This window comes from Antechinus flavipes, chromosome 4 (assembly GCF_016432865.1).
Source record: "Antechinus flavipes isolate AdamAnt ecotype Samford, QLD, Australia chromosome 4, AdamAnt_v2, whole genome shotgun sequence".
Classification (NCBI taxonomy): domain Eukaryota; kingdom Metazoa; phylum Chordata; class Mammalia; order Dasyuromorphia; family Dasyuridae; genus Antechinus; species Antechinus flavipes.
Genome location: NC_067401.1, coordinates 2,936,284 through 2,954,315, shown reverse-complemented (window position 1 = coordinate 2,954,315; position 18,032 = coordinate 2,936,284). Strand labels below are relative to the sequence as shown.

The 18,032-nt window shown below is 54.8% G+C and overlaps 3 protein-coding genes across 7 annotated transcripts in view; 1 reads left to right on the top strand and 2 right to left on the bottom strand.

The window, feature by feature from the left end:
- Positions 1-18,032, bottom strand: part of HDAC4 (histone deacetylase 4) — a 115,916-nt gene that overhangs the window by 93,891 nt on the left and 3,993 nt on the right. The gene's annotated exons all lie outside the window — the stretch shown is intronic.
- LOC127562687 (translation initiation factor IF-2-like) lies at positions 532-7,718 on the top strand. Its single transcript, XM_051998580.1, has 2 exons — positions 532-1,064; positions 3,319-7,718. The coding sequence occupies exon 2, from the start codon at positions 4,066-4,068 to the stop codon at positions 5,026-5,028; it is 963 nt and encodes a 320-aa protein (XP_051854540.1). The 5' UTR covers positions 532-1,064; positions 3,319-4,065; the 3' UTR covers positions 5,029-7,718.
- Positions 1,042-3,039, bottom strand: LOC127562688 (RNA-binding protein 25-like). Of its 3 annotated transcripts, none has more exons than XM_051998583.1 (3): positions 3,000-3,039; positions 1,341-2,609; positions 1,042-1,309 (listed from the first exon to the last, which is right to left on the bottom strand). In XM_051998583.1, exons 2-3 carry the CDS (start codon positions 2,345-2,347, stop codon positions 1,204-1,206), a joined length of 1,113 nt encoding a protein of 370 aa, XP_051854543.1. In that variant the 5' UTR covers positions 2,348-2,609; positions 3,000-3,039; the 3' UTR covers positions 1,042-1,203. The 3 variants fall into 3 exon arrangements, with proteins under 3 accessions (XP_051854543.1, XP_051854542.1, XP_051854544.1); XM_051998582.1 differs by lacking the exon at positions 3,000-3,039 and adding an exon at positions 2,688-2,849; XM_051998584.1 differs by lacking the exon at positions 3,000-3,039 and having other exon boundaries at positions 1,341-2,502; positions 2,603-2,740.

The following is an 18,032-nucleotide window of genomic DNA, read 5'->3' as shown; positions in this document are numbered from 1 at the left end:
TCTCTGTGTGTCTCTTCTGTCTGTCTCTGTCTCTCTTTCTCTCTTCTGTCTTCTGTCTCTGTGTGTCTCTCTCTCTTCTGTCTGTGTGTCTCTTTCTCTCTTCTCTCTGTCTGTCTCTAGCTCTCTTTTTCTCTTCTGTCTGTCTGTCTCTGTCTCTCTCTCTCTCTTCTGTCTCTGTGTATCTCTCTTCTGTCTGTCTGTCTCTGTGTTTGTCTTTCTTCTGTCTCTGTGTCTCTCTCTTCTGTCTGTCTCTGTCTCTTTTCTGTCTATCTGTCTCTGTGTATCCCTTTCTCTCTTCTGTCTCTGACTCTCTTTCTCTTTTCTGTCTCTGTGTCTCTTCTGTCTGTCTCTGTGTGTCTCTTTCTCTCTTCTGTCTCTGTCTCTCTTTCTCCCTTCTGTCTGTCTCTATGTGTTTCTCTCTTCTGTCTGTCTGTCTCTCTGTGTGTCTCTTCTGTCTGTCTCTGTCTCTCTTTCTCTCTTCTGTCTGTCTCTGTCTCTCTTTCTCTCTTCTCTCTGTCTGTCTCTAGCTCTCTTTCTCTCTTCTGTCTGTCTGTCTCTGTCTCTCTCTCTCTTCTGTCTGTCTCTGTGTATCTCTTTTCTGTCTGTCTGTCTCTGTGTTTGTCTTTCTCTCTTCTGTCTGTCTCTGTCTCTCTCTCTTCTGTCTCTGTGTGTCTCTCTCTTCTGTCTGTCTGTCTCTGTGTTTGTCTTTCTCTCTTCTGTCTGTCTCTCTTCTGTCTGTCTCTGTGTGTCTCTCTCTTCTGTCTGTCTCTGTCTCTTTTCTGTCTGTCTGTCTCTGTGTGTCTCTCTCTTCTGTCTGTCTCTGTCTCTTTTCTGTCTGTCTCTGTGTGTCTCTCTCTTCTGTCTGTCTCTGTGTCTCTCTATCTCTCTTTCTGTCTCTGTCTCTCTCTTCTGTCTGTCTCTCCGTGTCTCTTTCATCTGTCTCTGTGTGTCTCTTTCATCTCTCTCTCTATCTCTCTCTTCTGTCTGTCTGTCTCTATCTCTTTCTCTCTTCTGTCTGCCTCTGTGTGTCTCTCTCTTCTGTCTGTCTGTCTCTGTGTGTCTCTCTTCTGTCTGTCTCTGTGTCTCTCTATCTCTCTTTCTGTCTCTGTCTCTCTCTCTCTTCTGTCTGTCTCTCTGTGTCTCTTTCATCTGTCTCTGTGTGTCTCTTTCATCTCTCTATCTCTCTCTTCTGTCTGTCTGTCTCTATCTCTTTCTCTCTTCTGTCTGCCTCTGTGTGTGTCTTTCTTCTGTCTGTGTGTCTCTCTCTTCTGTCTGTCTCTGTGTGTCTCTCTTCTGTCTGTCTCTGTGTGTCTCTTCTGTCTGTCTCTGTGTCTCTCTATCTCTCTGTCTGTATCTGTGTATCTCTTTCTCTCTTCTGTCTGTCTCTGTCTCTTTTCTGTCTGTCTGTCTCTGTGTATCCCTTTCTCTCTTCTGTCTGTCTCTCTCTTCTGTCTCTGACTCTCTTTCTCTCTTCTGTCTGTCTCTGTGTGTCTCTTTCTCTCTTCTGTCTCTGTCTCTCTTTCTCCCTTCTGTCTGTCTCTATGTGTTTCTCTCTTCTGTCTGTCTGTCTCTGTGTGTGTCTCTCTTCTGTCTGTCTCTGTCTCTCTTTCTCTCTTCTGTCTGTCTCTGTCTCTCTTTCTCTCTTCTCTCTGTCTGTCTCTAGCTCTTTTTCTCTCTTCTGTCTGTCTGTCTCTGTCTCTCTCTCTCTTCTGTCTGTCTCTGTGTATCTCTTTTCTGTCTGTCTGTCTCTGTGTATCCCTTTCTCTCTTCTGTCTGTCTCTCTCTTCTGTCTCTGACTCTCTTTCTCTCTTCTGTCTGTCTCTGTGTGTCTCTTTCTCTCTTCTGTCTCTGTCTCTCTTTCTCCCTTCTGTCTGTCTCTATGTGTTTCTCTCTTCTGTCTGTCTGTCTCTGTGTGTGTCTCTCTTCTGTCTGTCTCTGTCTCTCTTTCTCTCTTCTGTCTGTCTCTGTCTCTCTTTCTCTCTTCTCTCTGTCTGTCTCTAGCTCTCTTTCTCTCTTCTGTCTGTCTGTCTCTGTCTCTCTCTCTCTTCTGTCTGTCTCTGTGTATCTCTTTTCTGTCTGTCTGTCTCTGTGTTTGTCTTTCTCTCTTCTGTCTGTCTCTGTCTCTCTTTCTCTCTTCTGTCTCTGTGTGTCTCTCTCTTCTGTCTGTCTGTCTCTGTGTTTGTCTTTCTCTCTTCTGTCTGTCTCTCTGTCTCTCTTCTGTCTGTCTCTGTCTCTTTTCTGTCTGTCTCTGTGTGTCTCTTTCTCTCTTCTGTCTGTCTCTGTGTCTCTCTATCTCTCTTTCTGTCTCTGTCTCTCTCTTCTGTCTGTCTCTCTGTGTCTCTTTCATCTGTCTCTGTGTGTCTCTTTCATCTCTCTCTCTCTCTCTTCTGTCTGTCTGTCTCTGTGTGTCTCTCTTCTGTCTGTCTCTGTGTGTCTCTCTTCTGTCTGTCTCTGTGTCTATCTCTCTGTCTGTATCTGTGTATCTCTTTCTCTCTTCTGTCTGTCTCTGTGTCTCTTTCTCTCTTCTGTCTGCCTCTGTGTCTCTCCTTCTATCTCTCTTTCTGTCTGTATCTGTGTATCTCTTTCTCTCTTCTGTCTGTCTCTGTGTCTCTCTCTTCTGTCTGTCTCTGTATCTCTCTTTCTCTGTCTCTATGTGTCTCTTTCTCTCTTCTGTCTGTCTCTGTGTCGCTTTCTCTCTTCTGTCTGTCTCTGTGTGTCTCTTTCTCTCTTTTGTCTCTCTGTGTCTATCTCTCTCTGTCTCTGTGTGTCTCTTTCTCTCTTCTGTCTGCCTCTGTGTGTCTTTCTTCTGTCTGTGTGTCTCTCTCTTCTGTCTGTCTGTCTCTGTGTCTCTCTATCTCTCTGTCTGTATCTGTGTATCTCTTTCTCTCTTCTGTCTCTGTCTCTTTCTCTCTTCTGTCTGTCTCTGTGTCTCTCCTTCTATCTCTGTATCTCTCTTTCTCTGTCTCTATGTGTCTCTTTCTCTCTTCTGTCTCTGTGTCGCTTTCTCTCTTCTGTCTGTCTCTGTCTCTCTCTCTCTGTCTCTCTGTCTCTGTCTCTCTGTGTCTATCTCTCTCTGTCTCTCTGTGTCTCTTTCTCTCTGTCTGTCTCTCTGTCTCTGTGTCTCTCTTCCTCTCTCTGTCTCTGTGTGTCTCTTTCTCTCTGTCTCTCTGTGTCCCTCTATCTCTCTCTGTCTGTGTGTGTCTCTTTCTCTCTGTCTCTCTCTCTCTCTGTCTCTGTGTGTCTTTCTTCTGTGTCTCTCTCTCTTCTGTCTGTCTCTGTGTGTCTCTCTCTTCTGTCTGTCTGTCTCTGTATGTCTCTTTCTCTCTTCTGTCTATCTCTGTGTGTCTCTCTCTTCTGTCTGTCTCTGTGTGTCTCTCTCTTCTGTCTGTCTGTCTCTGTGTGTCTCTGTCTCTCTCTTCTGTCTATCTCTGTGTGTCTCTCTCTTCTGTCTGTCTTTGTGTCTCTCCTTCTATCTCTCTGTCTGTATCTGTGTATCTCTCTCTTCTGTCTGTCTCTGTGTCTCTCTATCTCTCTTCTCTCTTCTGTCTGTCTTTGTGTGTCTCTTTCTTTCTTCTGTCTCTCTTCTCTCTGTCTCTATGTGTCTCTTTTTCTCTTCTGTCTGTCTCTGTGGCTCTCTATCTCTCTTTCTCTGTCTGTCTCTGTCTCTCTCTCTTCTGTGTCTCTGTGTGTCTTTTTCTCTTCTGTCTGTCTTTGTGTTTCTTTCTTTCTTCTGTCTCTCTTCTCTCTGTCTGTGTGTGTCTCTTTCTGTCTGTCTGTCTCTGTGTCTCTATCTCTCTTTCTCTGTCCGTCTGTCTCTGTCTGTCACATCCCCACCCCGACCCCGGCCCATTTCCCAGAAGCGCACAGCCTCTCATTCTCCACTTGGCCTTCATTTTTTGCAGGTGGGAGGTGGGGGGGGGGGGAACCCGGGGCCAGCCCCTCCCTGAGCACCCCACAGGACACCCAGCAGGCCCCAGGCCAGGCTGGAAATCCGCATTTCCATGTGGGGAGATTAAAAATAAACAAACACGGCAAGGAACAAAAGCCCAGCTGGGGGTGCAGGGGATGGGCCGGGCGGGGAGGGGGAGGAGCACCTGCCGCAGGGGCGGCTCTCAGGCTCCCCGACCACTCTGCCTCCGCCCGGGCAGCGGCCCTTCTCCCTTCTCGGGCTCCCCGACGGCCTTTGTTCTCCCGCCAGCATCTGCATGCGGAGCAGGCTCCCCCAGAGCCCCGGGAAATGCAAGTGCGGGAATGGAGCTCGCGGGGAGAAGAGAGGGAGGGGAAGGAGCGGGAGGGGAGGGGGAAGAAAAGGGGAGGGGAGGAGAGAAAAAGGGTGGGGAGGGGGGAGAGGAGCGGAGGGAGGCCAGGGCAGGGGCCCAGAGCGGCCCCTCTCCCTCCCAAAGCAGGCAGGGGCTTCCGGGCGGTGCGGGCCAGGCCCCAGAGCCGCAGCCCAAGGCCCGGTCCCCAAAGCCCGGGAAGCGCTCTGGCGCTGGCCCGGGGCCTCCGAGGGCGCCCCCCGGGGCCTGCGAGGTCACCCCCTCCCGGCGCCCAGCCGAGCGCGCCAGCAGCCTGCACCCACGTAGCAGATTAAAATTAGGCACCCTGGTTATTAAACTGTCAGGGTGGAGGGGATGGCGCGGGCGCGGCCGGGAGGATTCGCCTTCATTCCGTGCTGCTCCGCGGCCTGTTCCGTCATCAGCGGCCCTTTACCCACCGCACACACCGTTGCACTGCGCCAGCGGCTCGGTGCCAGGGGAAGGAAGGAGCTGCCCCCGGGCCAGAGCTTGGGGCCTGGGGGGGGGGGCAGAAAGGCGCCCCCCGGCGGCTCCTCTCGCAGGGAGGAAGGAGGCCCCACCAAGGCTCGGGAGCTCGAGGGACCTCGGTCCGGAGGAATCCTCCCAGGTCGGGGCGGACGTGGTCGGGGGGGAGCGCTTCTGGGGGAGGTCAGACGGGGACACGCACACGCGCGTGCAAACGTACACACTGGGGGGCACACCCCGCCCGCGGGGCCTGGTCCGGCCACGATGACGCCCCAAGGTTAGGTCATTTCTCCCAGTTCTAGCCCGGCCAGGGGCGGTGAGAGGGTGGGTGAGATCTCCATGACACTAAGATGTCCTCCTGCCCAATGCAGGACATAGAACACAAGGTCCCACATAAAGAAAACATGGCCAGGGAGAGGCTTAATAACTGTCATTTGTAATGTAAACTGAGGAAGAGGCCTGCTCTGGGCCACCGAGATTAACGTCCAACCCGAGTCCCAAGCCTGCAGTGCGGCAATGGAAGCGCCCAGAGGCCGGCGCGGGAGCACCCAGAGGCCGGCGCGGGGGCGCCCAGAGGCCGGCGCGGGGGCGCCCAGAGGCCGGCCCAGAGGCCGGCGCGGGGGCGCCCAGAGGTCAGTACAAGAGTACCCGCAGGTTGGCCCGGAAGCCCCCAGAGTCCGGCACTGTTGCCTCTTTTCCTCTTTATCACCCACAGCAATGGCAGGCAGGCAGCAGGCACCTAATAAATGCTTGGGGGCGCTCACTTCTTCCTCTCAGAAAGCTCATTCTATACTGCATCGGGAGCAGTTCTAGAGACACCTGGACCGATTGCCCTCCGGCCCCGAGCCTCCTAAGAGTGGGAGTCCCTCTGCTCCTGTTCCTGCTTCCGAGAGCCAGAAAAGCCTCGATCTGGGAGGGGAGGCGGCGACACTGAAGAGACAAAGAACACAGGAGAGCTGCCGAGGGAAGAGGGGTTAGGGACACAGACAGGCAGGGCAGGATCCGTTCAATGGAGAATCTTAGGGTAACCTGACACATCGCCCTTTCACACTCACTGTTCTCGGCTCGTCCATGTGGATGTCCAAAATAAAAGGGTAAAAGAAAATGTGAACAGGCAAATGGGAGCCGCCCCGGCCTCCAGTCTATAAATCCACAGGCCCCAGCGCCCAGGCGAGCCTCCTCTCCGCCCCTTCCCCCACTCCAGATCAGCACCTGGGCCAGGGGCCCCAGCGCACACAATGCCTCAGCCTCCTTCCCTTCCATCCTTAAAATCCCTGGATGTTCCCTGCCGCCCGCCCTCCCCGAGGACTGAAGCCTTGGTCCAGATCTGGACTCCTTTTATCATGGGCTTCTCTGTCTCCCTCCACTCGGCCTCGGCGGCGGCCCCGTTTCCTCCAGCCTCTCTAGCATGCCAGCTCTCCTTGCCTCCAGATCCAGGCTGGCCACCAGGCCCGGACTTTCGCTCCTCTCCCGCCAACACACCCCTGTGCTCTCAGACTTCCACCGTGGCTCGCCCCGACGATGGGTCTCTCTGGGCAGCTTTGCTCCCCCGGAAAATGTCACAAAAAGTACTTTCCCAGGCAAGGAATTGGAGCTTCCTCACTTTCGGCTGGGCCCTCCCTACCGTGGAGCAGTCTGGCTCCTTTCCCCTTCGGGTGTTCAGAAGTTTGAGCCCAACATTCAAAGCCCCGCCCAAGAGCCAGGTCATGCAAACAATACAGACGGGGTGGGCTCAAAGGGAAGGGACCGAGAATCTGGAAAGGCTTCTCCTAGAAAGCGGCTTTGGGGCCAAAACTCGAGAGGGCCATAAAGACGGGGGGGGGGGGGGGGGGGCGGCCAGAGAAAATGCTGATGTCAGGAGATAATAGTGTCTCGGCAAGCAACAGCCGGGAGGCCAGTGTCACCAGAGAACACGACAAGATGTGAGGTGTAGGAAGCTGCGGGTGCAAGGAGGGAGGCGTGCTGAGAAAGGCTTTACGCTTTTGAACAAGTGTTTGACATGGGATCTTGGGGTCAACAGGGAGCCACCAGAGTTTATCGAGTAAGAGGATGTTATGATCAGACTTGGGTTTCGGGACAGTCACTTTGGTGGACAATTAAAACTGGGCGAAAGACTCCCTCCCAGAAGTGCGGTAACAGCCCAAGAGGGAGGGGTCGGAGGCTGAATTCAGAAGTTGCAGAGGTGAAACTGATGATAGTTCAGAGGTGAAACTGATAAGAGATAGTGCTGAGGTGAAATTGATAAGAGCCGGTGCTGAGGTGAAATTGATAAGAGCCGGTGCTGAGGTGAAACTGATAAGATGATACACAGGAGAAACTGATGAAAGATGAGATGAAATTGACAGGCCTTGGCGGCAATCTGGATGTGGAAGGGGACTAAGAGCAGTCAGGGCTACTATAGGGGTGAACGGGAGGAGGGGAGAGAGGTTGGGGCTGAATAAATGGATGCAAGGGTCTTCAGAAGAGACAAGATGCGCACCTCATGTTTCCAACCTTCTCTCACCCAACTCTCTTCCCCAGGCTTGACCCTCTCACTGGGCTGATCACAGCTCTCTACTCTCGCGCCGCCATCCGTTTCCAGATCTGGGACTGATGATGCCGACAAGGAAGGCCGGTGAAAGCTGGGTACACTTGTAGCAGAGAAAACTTCTGTAAACGCTTCCTGACGATCCAGCGTCTTCCCAAACTTGGCTCAGGTAGGTCTCTCACAGGAAGCCACAAGGCAGGACCCACACCTCCCTTATGCCCTCAGGCAAGCCCTATTATTTCATGGCCCCATCACCTGGATGGAAGCCACAGGCCTCTACCCTATGTCCAGCTCCATCCCAAGCTGGAGGTGCCCCGAGATGTAAGCTGCGGGCATGTGGGGCTGCTTCTATGCTCGTAGCCCAGAGCCTGACCCGTAGCCCCCAATGAAGAACCCCGCTGGATTGACTAACATCCTCTATCACAAAGCTCTTTGCTCTAGAGAGGGAGAGCTATGGGGCACAAAGTCCCACCTCCTTGAGGCTAGCCCCAAGTGGAATGGGCTCCCCTGCCCTGGAGGCCTTGCAGCAGAGGGTGCGGGAATTCTCGCTCAGGTACGAGGCAGAGTAAGAGCCCTGGAGTCCCCTTCCACCCTGAGATTCCTCCCCACGCCTTCTCTCCCCACAGCAGCCACCTAGAACCCGGAGGAGCCCTGACTATGCCTTCACTGTGGTCCGTCCGATCATCTAGCTTCCCTCTGGGCTCCCACAAGGCCTCTGAATCCTCACCAAGTCCCAGCAATTGAAACACAGGGTAACAGTATAAATGTAAGGAAACCTTCCTTAAGGGAAGCCCTGGCACTTGTCAGGTGAGCTTCCCGGCCACAACAGCTCTGCTCCCAGAAGAAAACGCTTTCCCTTCTAAGAGACGGAAGGAAGGCTTCATGTGGCCACAGGCCCCCACCCACCAGGCCCCTGGGGGAAGAGTCCACATTCAAGGCTCTCCCATCTCTGAAGGCAGCAGAGCCGCTTGTGCAAGGGCTGCGAGCTAGCTGAGAGGTGGGACCTGGTTAGGATTACACAGGGAGGATGAGGGATTTCATCATCGCTGCTGCCGTCATCCCAAAGGCCGGCCAGGGTGGGAGGGGACAGCCCTTCTTCCCTCCGCAAGCGGGAGAGAGCTGGGCCTTCCCACCGCCACACCCCGTCAGCAAAGTCCCCTCCTCCAGGAAGCCTCCCCAGGCGCAGTCAGAAACGATTCTCCCTTCCTGCTGGGGCCCACGCTCCCATTCTAGCCACATTCTCACTACTCTTCAATGACTTAACGTGTGTGTGGCTAAGGCAAGCATCACACCGTGAGCGCAGGAAAGCGAGCCCTCCCACCCCCAGCCTGGCGAAGTGCAGTGAACCCAGGAGACGGTAAACAAGTGCTGAATGACAGGCAATGCCATCTAGACGTGGGGCCCGAAGGGACCTCCGAGATCAGGTGTCCCATTTTACAGATAAAAGAAACTGAGGCCCAGAGAACAGAAGTGACCTTTCCAGGTCATACAACTACCAAAGCCTGGAGAAAATCCAAGTCCTCTGACCCATGCCCACCATCCCCCTTCCACCTCTTAGTGGGAACTCAATAGTTAAAAACGACAGGGCCATTGCTTCTGACAAGTGATCTCTCATGGCCCGGCTCGCCATCCCTGAGAGGATGGGAGGAGGAGCCACCCAAGTCACCCCGAGACTTCAGGGGCAAAGGTGGGAGAGGCACGTGGCTCCCTGGCCTGGGCCCTCCCAAGGAGGAGAGGCTGGGGGCCACCTTCTCTGGCTCTCTCCGACTGGGGGCACCTGCTTATCAGGGAATAAATAAACAGGCCGACTCCCCGAGACCCCGGGCTGCCCCCTTCTGCTCCCAGCCAGAGCTCAGCTGGCCCGGGCCTTCCCTGACCACCCCATTCTTAAGCGCCAGAGGCGGCCGAGATCTGCCCAGCAGGCCTTGGGCTCAGCCACGAGGATCAGATGTCCAAACACGGCCTCCTCCCCTCGGAGACAACAAGTTAACAAAGTTCTTTCTCCCTTTCTTGCCTCCCACCCAGCGGGAGCAAGAACCCGTGCCCAGAAGGATCCGAGAGCCTCCCTCCATGCCGGAAGGCGGCTCACTCTGAAAAAGATGAGGAAGAAGCCATATTCTAGAAACTCTCTCTCAGGAAACTTCTCCAGCCAAGGCCCCCGCCACGAGGGTGCCCGCTGGGCCCCCAGCACCAGCGTTCATGCTCCAAGCCTCCTCTCGGTCGAAGGGGCCCGGTCCGAAGCTCACGCTTCCCTCCCCCATCCGAAAGAGCAGCGGCGCACCGAGACAGCGGCCCCAGAAGCCACCCTTCGCAGCACGCGCCCGCCGGACGGGGGCCATTTTCCCAGAGAGGGTCTTCCCACGCTGAAGCTTTGCCCAGGCGCTCCCCACTGGCGATTCACCTGCCTGGCAGGAAGGAGTCTGGCCACGGGAGCCAAGGAAAGCAAGGAAATCCCCAAGACGTCTCGGGGGAGAGGCCGGCTAGCTCGAAGAACCCCAGCAAGCTGACTTTGCCTGCCCGCCCTCGTGCCTCCAGTTGGCAGAGCTGGGGGCTCTCCCCCCCCCCCCGGCTCTCTCCTTTGGGGGTCCAACACGTTGATAACTTGCTTCCCATTTGCTCCTCCATCCACTCCCCAGATGAGCAATTTCTCCTCTCACCCAGACCCCCCCCGCCCAGCGCTCCCCAGGGAATCACCCATCCTTGAACTGAGAATCCCCAGAGGCCTGGCCAGAGTCAGAGGTTCCAGATTCAAATTCTACCTCTGACACTGAGGGCAGGGTATCCTTCTGAGACCTCAGTTTCCCATTCTGTAAAACAAGGAGAGCAAGAATAGATGGCCTCTGATCCTGCTGCTGGCTCAAGCTCTAGGACCTGATAAGCTTTAAGAAGGGCCATCACCTCAGGCAATGACATGAGGGGCTCCGACCCCAAAAGGGTCTAGCAAACTCCCGGCCAGGAGCAGGCTGCGGGGATGCCTGACCCAAAGGGAGGGGCCTCCGAGATCCACAATGTGCAATGGAACAATAAAGATACAACAGCCCCAACTCCATGACGCTGCGGTTTTCTAAATCAACATGGCGGGCCACGGACCCGGTTTTATCTGAATTTCACACACATCAAATTTAATCCCTACTTCTGGGGCAGGGTCGGGGGAGGGGGAAAGGGCACAACTGGTACCCAGAGAGAAAAGCACTCCTAGGACTCAGTGATCAATCAGTCGATCAATGAACATTTATTAAGCACCAACTGAGTCCTAGGCATAGTGCCAAGTGCTGGAGCTACGAAGGAAAGACAGAGCAGCCCCAAGGAGCTCCCCGTCCGATGAGGGAGACAATAAACAAATGGGCAGAAACAAGCTGTCATCCAGAAAAGGGGAAATCCTTATTTCGAGGAGGCCCTCTGAATTAAGGGTGGGAAAGGCTTCCCAGAGAGGGGCGGTAGCTGGGACGAGGCTGGAGGCAGATGAGGGAGAGCGGACAATGATGCCGGGGGGCCAGGGTCGCTGGCTCCCATGAAGGGCTGACTGTGGGGAAGGGGGAGGGCCAAGGCAGAGGCTTCTGGGGCCGATTCTGGAAACGAGCGACAGCCACGGAATCGGGAGATGAACAGCGCCCTTGGGGAAAGCCCTGAGCACCTGCACATGGGATGCCTGGGATGCCGGGGCGAAGGCCCGACTTGCAGCGGTGCCGCCCGCTCCCCACTCCCAGAAAGCATCAGGGAGGCCAGAAGCCGAGGCGTCCTCCAGCACAGGCCATCCCTGATGCCGGAATCGCCAGCCACAAAGGGCACACAGGCCTTCGTGTTCCTGATGCCAGGGTCTCTTTAAAGGCCCCTCAATTAGGCGGAGGGAGCAAGATGGGGAGCGCTCACCGGGCCCGACTCCCAGCTGCCCGGCTCCTCCAGAACCTCCCCACGTTTCTCTCGGTCGTCCCCTTTGTCAGGCACAATCAAGGAGGAGGCTGGCTGCAGAAACGCTCACCTCCTCCAAAGAGGGAGGTGACCCTCACCCAACATAAACCTTCCCCTCTTCATGGGTGAACTCACACTCCCTCCACTGCTTACCTGGCAGGGCCGCAGGATGCTGGGAGATCCCCCGGCCCCGGCAGGAGCAGCTGCGTATGTGGCCCGAGCTCTAGAGAAGGGACAAAACGGGAGGGGTTGGAATGGGGGGGGAGGGGGAGGACCTCGAGAGCTCGCCTTCCCATGGCCGGAGAGAAGGGGGCTCCCCTTCCGCCCAAGGCATTCCCAAGGAAAAACAGAATTCTAATTCATTCCGGTGACTCCTTCCTGGTCAGAGGCCCGGCCAGCCACGGGCAGAGGCGTCCAAACTGCACGAAAACAGGACGCTCTAAACAACCTGAAAACCAAAGCGGGCCCGCCGAACGTTGAGCAACAGGGCCGAGTTTTAAAATATTTATACAAGAAACCATATTAGCGCATCACGGGAAGTTACAAGGCTCAGGGGGAAATCAAACTGTATAAAAATGTTATGAACACAGATAAACCACAAATCAAAAAAGAAAAAGAAAAAGAAAGAAGAAAAGAAAAAGCCCAAAGGATAACAAGAAGCTGCCTGAAATGGGACACAAAGGGGCCGCAGAGGGCCAATCCGTCCCTGCCTTTGCTCCTGAGCAGTTTGGAAGAAGGTTCTTCCAAAGCATCAGAAACTTGCTATTCCCCAAACCGGGAGCGAAGAGATCACGGATCCGAGATAGACACATATGTGCTCCCCACTGCACGTGAGTGAATGACACATGGACCGCTCACATTCTGGTTCCATACGTAGAGGCACAGAGATCATTCGTACAGTTAGATACAGGGATCGCATACAGTTAGATACAGGGATCACACGCAGAGCATTGGATCTCTCACAAACACAAGACAATTTACTCACACATACAAATCATGCAAACACACAGAGATCACACGGAGATTTTACATGTCACACTGCACGCATCGTTCACATGGACTGTTTATAAACATCACTCACACACACGGATCACACACACAAAACACATCACACACAGAGCATTCACAAATACGGATCATTCATTCAGATCATACAATGAATCACACACAAAGATCAGTCATACAAGGAGTGCGCAGATCATACAGGAATCACATACGAATCACACACAGATCATACATGGATCATATGCACACAGGCTGCTGATACATGTGGCATTTACACAAAGGATCATTTCTGCAGGGATCGCTCACACACATGGATCACATGCACACAGGCTGCTGATACGTGTGTCATTTACACAACAGATCACACACAAAGGATCATTTCTGCAGGGATCCCTCACACACACGGATCACATGCACACAGACTGCTGATACATGTATCATTTACGTAATGGATCATACACAAAGGATAATTTCTGCAGGGATCGTTCAAACACATGGATTACATGTAGATTCCATCTTCTAAACTCATATCCCACATACACAGATCATACATGGATCACATGCACAAAGGTTACTGATACATGTATCATTTACACAACAGATCACACCCAAAGGATTGTTTCTGCAGGGATCGCTCACACGCATGGATCACATGCACACAGACTGCATGTATCAGCATTTATACAACAAATCACACACAAAGGATCATTTCTGCAGGGATCTCTCACACACATGGATCACATGCACACAGGCTGCTGATACATGTGTCACTTACACAACAGATCACACACAAAGGATCATTTCTGCAGGGATCTCTCACACACATGGATCACATGCACTCAGAATGCTGATACATGTATCTTTTATGTAATGGATCATACACAAAAGATCGTTTCTGCAGGGATCGTTCAAACACATGGATCACATGTAGATCCCACCTTCTAAACTCATATCCCACATACACAGATCATACATGGATCACATGCACAAAGGTTGCTGATACACGTATCATTTACACAACAGATCACACCCAAAGGATTGTTTCTGCAGGGATCGCTCACACACATAGATCACATGCACACAGACTGCTGATACATGTGTCATTTACACAACAAATCACACACAAAGGATCATTTCTGCAGGGATCTCTCACACATGTGGATCACATGCACACAGGCTGCTGATACATGTGTCATTTACACAACAGATCACACACAAAGGATCATTTCTGCAGGGATCGCTCACACACGTAGATCACATGCACACAGGCTGCTGACACATGTGTCATTTATACAACAGATCACAAAGGACCATTCCTGCAAGGATCATTCACACACATGGATCACATGCACACAGGCTGCTGATACATGTATCATTTATGTAATAGATCATACACAAAGAATCATTTCTGCAGGGATCTCTCACACACATGGATCACACACCCACATACTACTTCCTGCCAGGGAACCCAAACCACAGAGTTCTGCCCTGGACCACGGCCAGAGCCCAGTCCCACTGCCTGCTGAGGGCCAGAATGGGCAAAATGCTGAAGCTGGGTCAGGAAGGCCCGGGCTCCAAATCTACCTGATTCTTCCTAGTCACGTGACCCAGGGAGCCTCTCCCTGGGCCTGTTTCCTCTCTGAAAAATGGGCATGCAACCTGTCCCCTATGACTCCACCTCAAGGGTCTTTCTTGGTTCTCAGAAAGAACCACTTTGGGGCTAAAAGGCCCAGAATTGGCCCAAAGGCTCAGGGCCTCCTCTCATTGCTTGCCCTTCGCAATTCACCAGGTTCTTTCTGTGACTGCATCCGACCCCTCCTCAGGAAAAAGAGGCCAGCCTCCAGGAGAAGAGCGCATCCCAAGTAAGGCCCCAGGAGCCTCCCCCTCTCCCGGGGGCCGCTCAGGTGACCTTAGTGCTCTAACATCCCTTCAATGAGAGAAGGCTGTACAGGGTGGATCCGGCGCCCCCGGCCCCAGCCTCCAAAGCAGCCCTGGAAGCAGGAAAGTTCAGGAGGAAAAGCTCGAGTCCTCCCTGACAGTTCCCAACAGGTGCAGCTGCCTCCACTCGGCCGGGATTGTGCAGGGTCTCACGCCACGGCCTGGCCCCCGCCTCCGAGGACCACACTGACCTTCCTCCCTTTCTCATCCTCCCCCCCCATGCCCTCATCCTCCCCATCTGCTCGCCCCCCGGACGAGGCTTCCTCCGACCAACGGCTTCCCACAGGGTCTCTCGGCACAGGCGGAGCCTCCAACTCCCCACCCTGGTCCGGCCCGGCAGCCCGGGGGCCCAGCCCGTTCAGGGGGAGCTCTCAGCCCCCTGCCGTTCTCTGCCCGGCGCCTCCTCTCCTCTGGCTAGGCCCCCCACTTCTCACCATTTCTCTGTCCCTGCAGGCTCCTCACAAACAGGCTCTCCCATGCCCTGCTGCGTGCACAGGCTCTCCCCGGGCCGGGCCGCACTCATCCTCACCGTCCACAAGGAAGCCACCATTTCCCCTTCTCCTGTGGCCTCTCCCGTGGCCTCCCTCCCTCCCCGGCCTCCCCCCGGCCTCTCGGCAGCGGCGCCCCTTCTCGCTCCCCAAATCGCCGCGTTTTGTGGCTGCGCAGGGACACGTTTTACACGCAGTACGTGCTCCTGCACGCGGCCGCCTCCAACGGCCAGACTCTCGTACGGACTCCTGCGGACACACACGCATCCCCCCGAAACAAGTAACCTGAGGGCCCAGGGCCCGGGATCCACTGGCTCCTGTCTGTCTTCCCATGGCCAGACAGGAAGCCCACACTGAACCATCCCTATGGAAGCCCAGCTGGAAGCCCTCCCTCCCAAACTCCCTCCCACTTCACGGCTCCGGCTCCAGTTTCCTTGATGAACTTCAGAGCCGGTGCCACATGTACTTCTCTGTCTGTCCCCCGCCCACCCGCTAGGAGCTCACCCCCCCCCCCCAAGCAGGGAGGGCTCACTTCCTTCTTTGTATATGTGTCCCCAGCACCGATACCCAGTAGGTGCTCTGGAAAGCCTTTGTTCCTGGAGCACAGCATCTGCCACACAGTAGGTGCTCTGGAAAGGCTTAAATCCTGGAGTACTACACCCGACAGAGTAGGTGCTCTGGAAAGGCTTTGTTCCTGGAGCACAACATCTGCTATACAGTAGGTGCTCTGGAAAGGCTCCATTACTGGAGCATAGCATCTGCCACACAGTAGGTGCTCCGGAAAGGCTTAAATCCTGGAACACTACACCCGGCACAGAGTAGGTGCTCCGGAAAGGCTCCCTTCCTGGAGCACAGCACCCGGCACACAGTAGGTGCTCCGGAAAGGCTCCCTTCCTGGAGCACAGCACCCGGCACACAGTAGGTGCTCCGGAAAGGCTTCCTTCCTGCTCCTCATAGGACCCTAACTCAGAGAAGTGCCTTTCACCCAAACAGACCATTTCCTCCTCTGGATCTTGAGCCTCTCCTTCTGCTCACTCCTCAGATTCCTGCCCACTTCCAAAGTCAGTGGGAATGATTCATTCCCCAAGAAACTTCCCTAACGGCCCTGGTGGGTGGCCACCTTCTCAACTCTGAACTCCAGGGCCGTTCTATCCAGTGCAGATGAAATGTGTGTCTGTTCCACAGATCTGCAGCGCGTCCTCTGCCCTTCTAATCGACGACTGACTAATGGTTCCTGTGGAAGATGCCTTGGATTCAGCAGTAGGCCAGAGTCAGGAAGACTCCTCTTCAGGAGCTCAAATCCAGGCTCAGCTAACTTCCTACTTGTGACCCTGGGCAAGTCACTTCACCCCATGTGCCTCAGTTTCCTTATCTGTAAAATGCAAATCACTCTAGTATTTCTGCCAAGAAAACCCCAAATCGGATCACCAAAGGCCGGACAAGAGCAAAACCACTGAACGACAACTGCATCACAGACCCCGGAGAGCCCCTTCCTCCCGAACCCCTGGACAGAGTACGCGGCTTAATAATTTGGGTGGGGCGAGTACTCTCCCCATCTGGTATCGCTTGGCCCGGAGCCCAGTCCTCGGCCCCACTCCCACCACTGCAGTTGTGCAGCCAGCGAGGATGGAGAGCACAGTCACTTTCCAGGAAGCCCGGGCTCTTCCAGGCCATCCCTCCCTCCTCTGCCTCTCAGGAAGCCCCTCGAAGGCGGAGGTCTCCGCCCCTGGACTTTTGCCCCCGGGCTCGGCAGGAAATGCTTCATCAATACCTCTTCCCCGGCCTTTCCTTCACAGGGAACCCTGGGCCGGAGAGGGCCCTGGCCCAGGCAGAGCAGGCTCTGGGGCCTCCGCTTCGGGGGGGATGGAAGCCGCCCTCCCCGGCCACAGACAGCGGGGAAACAGTAACATTTACTAGGGCCGGGAAACAGTAACTTTTACTACAGCGGAGAAACAGTAACAGGACTGTCTCCCGGAGATACTTTGTTTCTCTGCACCAGCTCCAGCCCAGGGCAGGTTCACCGCCCGGGGGCCTCTCCTCCCCTTCCCCCTCCCCCGCAGGGGGGCTCGCGAGCCCGCTCCGCCAATGAGAGGAAAGGCTCAGAAGCAGCTCTCCAGCCCAGCTGGGCTTCGGGGTATTTTGGCTTCAGCGGGGCAGAGAGAAAAAGGCTCGACACGCCCCCAAATGCAGACCCCCCCCCCCAACCACCCGAGTCTGAGCCTGCAGGTGCCTCCCCGAGCCCAGGATGTCTCTCTCCACAAGCAGCGGACTCCAGCAGAGACCACAAGGCAGAGAAAGGCGGGGGCCTCCCGGCATGCCCAGGTGCTCCCCAGCCCGGAGCCCAGTCTTGGCATTGCATTGGCAAGCCGCCACCCTTCTGATGGCCACTGACGACCCGAGGAGGGAAAGCTGGGAAGGAGACCTCAAAGATCCTATTGCCTCATAGTTGGAAAGGAGACCAGGATGGAGGGGGGGGGAGGACCATGCCGTGGGGGGCTCTGGGAGACTGAACGAAAGGTGGCGACCTCTGCCTTGCCATGAGAAGGTAGTGAGCTCACCACCGCTAGGAGTATTCAAGCAGGGAGTAGATGACCTGGCCTTGGGGAGGCTGTAGGAGGAGACCCCAAAGGCAGTGGCTATTAGGACCAGACAATCAGCCCCAGGAGAACGGAACCCCAGAGGCTTCGATTCCAATGCGGGGCCTTTAAAAGCCAAGGAACCAAATCCTCCTTTTACATGTTAAGGAGGCCATGAAGAGGCCCACAAGGAGCAGATTGAGGGTTCAAATCCTCATCCTCAGTAGGGTCTCCTTCAGTTTCTCATCGCCTAAGAAGTTGCTATGTCCTTGGTTCTACAACCTGCATAATGGCTTCTATTAAGCTGCACCCTTGAAAGCAGTGGCTGCTTTTGCTTTTCTCTGGATCCCTAGCACCTAGCACAATGCCTAGTATGCAGTAGGTACATAATAAAGGCTCACTGACTGACTTAAGAAAGGCACAGAAATAAAAATGAAACACTCCTGGGAACCAATAGCTCACACTGGTTCTTCAGGCACAAGGGCCGCACTCCCAGCATCCTCACCGCACTCCCAACATCCTCGCCGCACTCCCAGCATCCCCGCCGCACTCCCAGCATCCCCACCGCACTCCTAGCATCCCCACCACGCCCTCGGCATCCGCATCCATTTTTCAAAATGGGGAACACACCCCACAATGATAAAACCTGCAGGCCCAGGTTAGAGCCTCTGCACCTTCTCTTGGGTCCTTAGTGTCCGGATGCCTCAGTTTCCTCCTCTGCCAAATGATAAGGTTGGATGAGAGGGCCCAGAGGCCCCTTCCAGCCCCATGAGCCGGCCGCAGACCTGGGTGCTCCCAAGTGGATGTTGCAAATTAAAACCCTGCCATC